Raw genomic sequence first — 7,257 nt, forward strand, 5'->3', positions numbered from 1 at the left:
CTTGAGAAATAATTGCAGAACAAATAATAAACTAGCAATAAATTCATACTTATTAATAATTATTTTAAATGTAAATGAGCTAAATGCTTTAATCAATCAAAAGGCATAGGGTTAAAGAATGAATTATCATAAAAAAGACCCATCTATACTGTGCCTACCAAAGACTCATTTTAGACCTAAAGATACCTGCAGATTGAAAGTGAGAGGATGGAGAAACATTTACCATCCAAATGGAAACCAAAAGGAAGCTGGACTTATTGGGGCACCTAGGTAGCTCAGTTGGTTAAGCATCCAACATCAGCTCAGATCATGACTCACAGTTTGTGAGTTCGAGACTCACATCAGGCTCTGTGCTGACAATGCAGAACTTATTTCACATCCTCTGCCTCCCCCTGTCTCTGCCCTTCCCCCTTCTCTGTCAAAAATAAATAAGCATCATTTTTTAAAAAAGCTGGAGTGGCAATACTTATATTAGAAAAATACCCTAGATTTTAAAACAAAAACAGTAACAAAAAATGAAGAAGGGACTATAAAATTGTAAAAAGGACAATCTATCAAGAAGATCTAATCATTGTAAATATTTGTGCCTCCAACACTTCTAGAAGCACCCAAATACATAAAACAGTTCATGACAAACATAAAGAAACTAAGAAGTATTAATAGAATAATAGAAGGGAACTTTCACACCCCACTTATATCTTGTACAGATTTCTAAACAGAACCAGGAAACAATTTTTTCAAATGATACACTCAAACAAGTGGATTTAACAAATATATTCAGAGCATTCCATCCTAAAACAGCATAATACACAGTGCACATGGGACATACTCCAGAATAGAGTCCATATTAGGACACAAAACAAGTTTTAACAAATTCAGAAAGATCAAAGTCATACCATGTATCTTATCCGACCACAGTGATATGAAACTGGAAGTGTACCACAAGCAAAATTCTGGAAATACCACAAAAACATGGTGATTAAATAATATGCTACTAAACAATGAATGGGCTAACAGGTAATCAAATAAGAATTTTTTTTAAGTACATGGAAAAAATTATGAATACATAGCAGTCCAAAACATTTGGGGTGAAGCAAAAGTGGTGTTAGGTGGAAAGTGTACAGCACAGGCCTGCCCCAACAAGCAAGAAAAATCTCAGATAAACAACCAAACCTTATATGAGAACTAGAAAAAAAAAAACTAACAAGATCTAAAATCAGCAGAGGGAAAGAAATAATGACGATTTAATCAGAAATAAATGATATAGGTGGGCATCTGGGTGGCTCAGTCAGTTAACTGTCTGACCTTGGCTTGTGGTTCATGAGTTCAAGCCTTGCACTGGGCTCTCTGTTGAGAGTTCAGATCCTGGAGCCCGCTTCAGATTCTTTGTCTTTTTCTTTCTCTCTATCCCTATCACACTTGTTCTCTGTCTCTGTCTCTCAAAAATAAACAAACATTAAAATTGTTTTAAAAATGAAATAAATGATATGGAAACTTAAAAAAACAGTTCATACACATCAAAGAAACAAGGAGAGGCTTCTTTGAAATAAGATCAATAAAATTGCTAAATCTCTAGTCAGACTTATCAAGAAAAAAATGAAAAAATGTTCAAATAAATAATCACAAATGAGAGGGAAAATAACAAACAACACCACAGAAATACAAACAATTATAAGTGAATATTATGGAAAATTATATACCAACCAACTAGACAACCTGGAGGAAATATATAATTTCCTAAACTACCCAAACTGAAACATTCATAAATAGAAAATTAGAACAGACCAATAACCAGTAAATAAATTGAGTCAGTAATCAAAAAAACTAAACAATCAAAATTCCAGGGACAAATGGCTTCACAGGTGAATTTTAGCAAACATTTAAAGAAGGACTAATACCAATTATTCTCAAAATATTCCAAAAATTAGAATAAATAGGAAAACTTTCAAATTTGTTCCATGAGCCAGCCTTACTATAATATCAAAACCAGGTAAAGACACACTATAAATAGAGAACTGCCGGCCAATATCCCTGATGAGCATAGATGCAAAAATTCTAAGCAAAATACTAACAAACTGAATTCTATAGTACATTTAAAAAATTCACCATCAAGTGAAATTTATTCCTGGTTGCAATATTTGCAAATCAATCAACAAGATATAGCACCTCAATAACAGAAAGGATAAGATCCATATGATCATTTCAATAGATGTCAAAAACAAAACAAAATAAAACAAACAACAAATGAAAACTCCTCCAGACTTTCAGTTTATGTGGTTTAACATTTTCTATGTTTATGATATTAAAGTTAAAACTGATATTTTAAAAAATAAGGGAGAAACCAACACACACACACACACACACACACACACACACACACACACACACACACAAGATGGGATTTATTAAAAGATGAATTGGGGGCACCTGGGAGGCTTAGTCAGTTGAGCTTCCAACTTCAGTTCGGTTCATTTTCTCAGGGCTGGTGAGTTTGAGCCCTCCATCAGGCTCTGTGCTGACAGGTTGGAGCCTGGAGCCTGATTCAGATTCTCTCCCTCTCTCTCTCTCTCTCTCTCTCTCTCTCTCTCTCTCTCTCTCTCTCTCTCTCTCTCTTTCTCTCTCGATGTTTATTTTTTTTTGAGAGAGAGAGAGAGAGAGAGAGAGAGAGAGATGAATTTCGAATGTTGTATAGTCTCCAGTGTGACGACCTCAAGGGAGAAAGTGAGTCCTGCTTCAAGGTCTTTCTCCTTGATTTATATAAATAAATACATGTTAACAAGAAAATACTCCCACTGTGATACGCTATAATTCTCTATAGAGAGAAACATGTTTATCTGTATCCCATTATTGTCCTTTTTCACCCTTGACTAGGAATCTAAATGAATCCTCAAGACCTATGAATATACAGTGGGGAGGAAAATTGTTGACCACAAAGGTCTCAAGGAAGAAGGTATGTACTGATAGTTTTTAAAGATTTTTACAGGGGTGCCTGAGTGGTTGGGTCGGTTTAAACTTCCAACTCTTGATTTTGGCTCAGGTCAAAATCAAGTCCTGCTTTGAGTTTTGCGTTGACAGCTTGGAGCCTGCTTGGGATCCTCTATCTCCCTCTCTCCCTTTCCTGCTTGCATACTCTGTCTTTCAAGATAAATAAATAAACAAACGTCAAAAAGAAGTTATTATTCAGAAATTTTTCATTTTGGGGGGAGGAAGAAACTATTCTTTCCTGAGAAAAGTTTAGATTGTTATGCCCAATGTGCCAATGTGAATATATAGACAAAATCATAAACACAAGATATAATTGGCAAGGAAAAGGAATTTGAATGGTACTTTACTACACACGCACACACACAGACACACACACACACACACACACACACTCATGTTTGAGATAGTTAATATTTCTGGTCTCTACAATTTAACATTTTTCTCTGCCCAGATTTGTTGGGAAGATGGAAACAGGAAATCGAACAGTTATCAAGGAGTTTGTCCTTCTGGGACTTTCGGGATCAGCAGAGCAGCAACATTTCCTATCTGTGCTCTTCCTCTGCATGTACGTAATCACTCTGTCAGGCAACATGCTCATCATCTTGGTTGTTGGCTTTGACTCTCACCTTCATTTACCCATGTATTTCTTCCTTAGTAACTTGGCCTTTGTTGACATCTGTTTTACCTCCACTACTACCCCCCAAATGATAGTGAACATCTTGACTGATACACAAACAATCTCTTTTGTGGGATGCCTCAGCCAGCTTTTCTTCTTCATTTCTTTTGTGAATATGGACAGCCTTCTTCTGTGTGTGATGGCATATGATAGGTGTGTGGCGGTTTGCCACCCTTTACATTATACTGCCATTATGAATCTTCACTTTTGTGTGCAACTAGTGGTTGGCCTCTGGATTGTGACTTATCTCCATGCCCTCTTACACACTCTTTTAATGGCACGTCTGCACTTCTGTGCTTCCAATATCATCCACCATTTCTTCTGTGATCTCAACCCTCTCCTGGAGCTCTCTTGCTCTGATATATCCCTCAATATGGTGGTTATTTTTACAGTAGGAGGTCTACTTGCTCTCACTCCCCTCATCTGCATCCTTGTTTCTTATGTACTGATCTTCTCCACGATCCTGAAGATCACGTCTACTCAGGGGAAACAGAGAGCTTTCTCCACCTGTGGCTGCCACCTGTCAGTGGTGGTGTTGTTCTACGGCACAGCCAGTGCTGTCTATTTCAACCCCTCCTCCTCTTTTATCCCTGAGAGTGACACCCTATTAGCCATCATGTACACAGTGGTGACTCCAATGCTAAATCCTTTCATCTACAGTCTAAGGAATAGCGATATGAAGAGAGCCCTTCGGAAAATGCTTTGTAAGGTTGTACACTTTCAGCAGTAATCATGACTACCCAATGGTTCAATTGAACATTATGAATATGGTAATAAAACTGCATTCATGGGTGGTCATAGTAACAGCAATAAAAGCAATTAACAGCTAATAAATGTCTCTGTTCTATTGGAAATGATGATAAGTGCTTTCTATATATTTAATTCTCAGAGTCAATAAATTAGATAAAATTATAAATAAATCTTTCAGATAGGGAAAGTGAATTTTAGGGAAGCTACATAATGTGTGTATTGCCACAATCTTTGACTCCTGTACAAATATATTATTGTGAAAATTGTCAGCCTCTGTCATAGATTTCCCAAATATTACAGATTAAGATAAATAGTTCTGAACTTGAAAGATTTTTGAGTCTAAATTTAAATTAAGTAAACATGGACACAAATACTAGCTTCACAGTAAAGTGGAATGTTAGGGCCTGAATTATAATACAAACTAAAGAATTCACATTTACATTAGTATTAAATAGATAGAGAAATAAATAAATAAATAAATAAATAAATAAATAAATAAATAAGTTGGAGACATGATTTGTAACCTTCAGTTTTACCTAACAATATGGATATTTGTTTCATATTTATGTAGTAAAATATTATTTCAACCCTTTACTACTGTTTTATGTGTAGAAAATTGTTTAGGGTTATAGTTTTAAGTATAGAATACTATTAGGATTTGGTGACGTATGCATTAGGCTTTCAAACCTCATACAGATAAATTCTGGACTGATTAGCTTATCACATTGAGCCATCAGATATTGCATTACCAATAGATAGTTTTTCAAGGAATAAATAATATTATACTCTTAATTCTATATTTAATTCTTAGTTGTTAGTTTATTTACTTCTCCTTATTAATTTGTGTTTCCTTTGATCAGTGTTAAATCATAAAATAAATTGTTACAGACTCAGAGTAAGGCTCTAAACATTTTGCTAAATATTCCCACAACCAAAATACTGACGTAATCTAAGTTCACTTGAATTCTTTCTTTTGCAAATGTCTAAATAGCCAGCTGAGATGGCACAGCTCTCTAATGGGAAATTCTGTATACTTTTATCATAAATACTTTGCAAGATTTCAGCTATCTGATGATGAGCTTCAAGAAAATTATGAAACAAATGGCAGCACATATGAGCTATCAGTAAGGAAGGTGGAAATGATAGTGATGGGGGTGTTGGGACTGGAAGTAGATATTCAGCAGGCTACAACATATATCATTGAATCTTTCTTAGACTAGACCAGAAATTAAAAAGGTAGGGGCCCCTCGGTGGCTCAGTCAATTGAGCATCTGACTAGATTTTGGCTCAGGTCATGATATTACAGTTTGTGAGTTCGAGCCCCACGTTGGGGTCTGTGCTGACAGCTCAAAGCCTGCATGGGATCTGTTCTCTCTCCTTCTCTCTCTGCCCCTCTTTTGCTCATTCATGCCCTCTATCTCTCTCAAAGTAAAGAAATGAGGATAAAAAAAATAAAAGGTAAATTTGCACAAGAATGTAACTTGGTAGCATGAACCTGCTGTTTTATAGTGCATTTGGTATCCTTCAAACTTGCCATAGAAAGCTTAATTCCACTTAGACACTGGGATAAATAAAGTGGACTCATAAAAGTTAAGATTTTAAGTAGTATCATATTTCACTAGTTTAAAAGATATAAGTGATTGAGAGACACAAGGAAAGCATAAAGTCTGATAAAATGGGTGTAGCTCAACAGCCCTTCCTATCTTAATAGGATAACTATTAAGACGGATCATGAACATGTCATATCTTTCCATTTATTTGTGTCATCTTCCATTTTCTTCATCAGTCTTATATCCTCAGAGTACAGGTGTTTCATAGCCTTGATTAAATTTAGTCCTAGGCATCTCAGAGCCTGGAGCCTGCTTCTAATTCTATGTCTCCCTCTCTTTCTGCTCCTCCTCCTCTCATGCTCTGTCTCTGTCTCACAAAAATGAATAAACATTTAAAAACATAAAGAAGTAAATTAAGTCCTGGGCATTTTATTCTTATTGATGCCAATAGGATAGCTTTTCTAACTTCTCTTCAGGCTCATTTTTATTTACATATACAAAATAGTAGGTTTATATATATTAATTTTTGTAGCCTGCAACTTTACTGAATTCATTTACTCATTGTATAGTGTTTGGGGGATTCTTTAGGGCTCTTTATTTACTACCATGCCATCTGTAAATAGGTAGGTTTTACTTTTTTTTTTTTTCAAAATTTGTTGTAATCCTTCCTTCCTTCCTTCCTTCCTTCCTTCCTTCCTTCCTTCCTTCCTTCCTTCCTTCCTTCCTTTCTCTCTTCCTTCCTTCCTTTCTCTCTTCTTTCTTTCTTTCTTTCTTTCTTTCTTTCTTTCTTTCTTTCTTTCTTTCTTTCTTTCTTTCTTTCTTTCTTTTTTCTTTCTTCTGATTGCTGCAGCCAGGACTTCCAGTGCTTCCAGTGCTATGTTGATCAGAAGTGGTGAGAATAACAACCTTGTGTTTCTGATCTTAGAGGAAGGCTCCCCATTGAGTATGATGTTAGCTTTTGGAGAGGATGTGAGGAAAAGGGAATACTTATGTACTGTTGGTAAAAATGTAAATTGATGCAGCCACTATGGAACACACTATGGAAGTTCCTCCAAATATTAGAAAAAAATATAATCCAGTAATTTCACTGCTGAGTATTCACTAAAAAAAGAAAAACACTAATTCAAAAAGATATATGCATGTCTATGTTTATTGCAACATTGTTTTTATTATGCTTAGTATGGACAAGATAGGGAAATAACCTAAATGTCCATCAATATGTGAACAGACAGAGAAAATATAGTATACACAGTAGCATATTACTCATTGATAAAACAGCATAAAATCTTGCCATTC

The 7,257-nt window shown here is 35.4% G+C and overlaps 1 protein-coding gene across 1 annotated transcript; it reads left to right on the top strand.

Moving 5' to 3' along the window:
- The first annotated feature begins 3,449 nt into the window (after nt 1-3,449).
- Nucleotides 3,450-4,391, top strand: LOC115294082 (olfactory receptor 1C1-like). Its single transcript, XM_029941784.1, has one exon. The coding sequence runs from the start codon at nt 3,450-3,452 to the stop codon at nt 4,389-4,391; it is 942 nt and encodes a 313-aa protein (XP_029797644.1).
- Nucleotides 4,392-7,257: the final 2,866 nt, after the last annotated feature.

This window comes from Suricata suricatta, chromosome 6 (assembly GCF_006229205.1).
Source record: "Suricata suricatta isolate VVHF042 chromosome 6, meerkat_22Aug2017_6uvM2_HiC, whole genome shotgun sequence".
NCBI lineage: Eukaryota > Metazoa > Chordata > Mammalia > Carnivora > Herpestidae > Suricata > Suricata suricatta.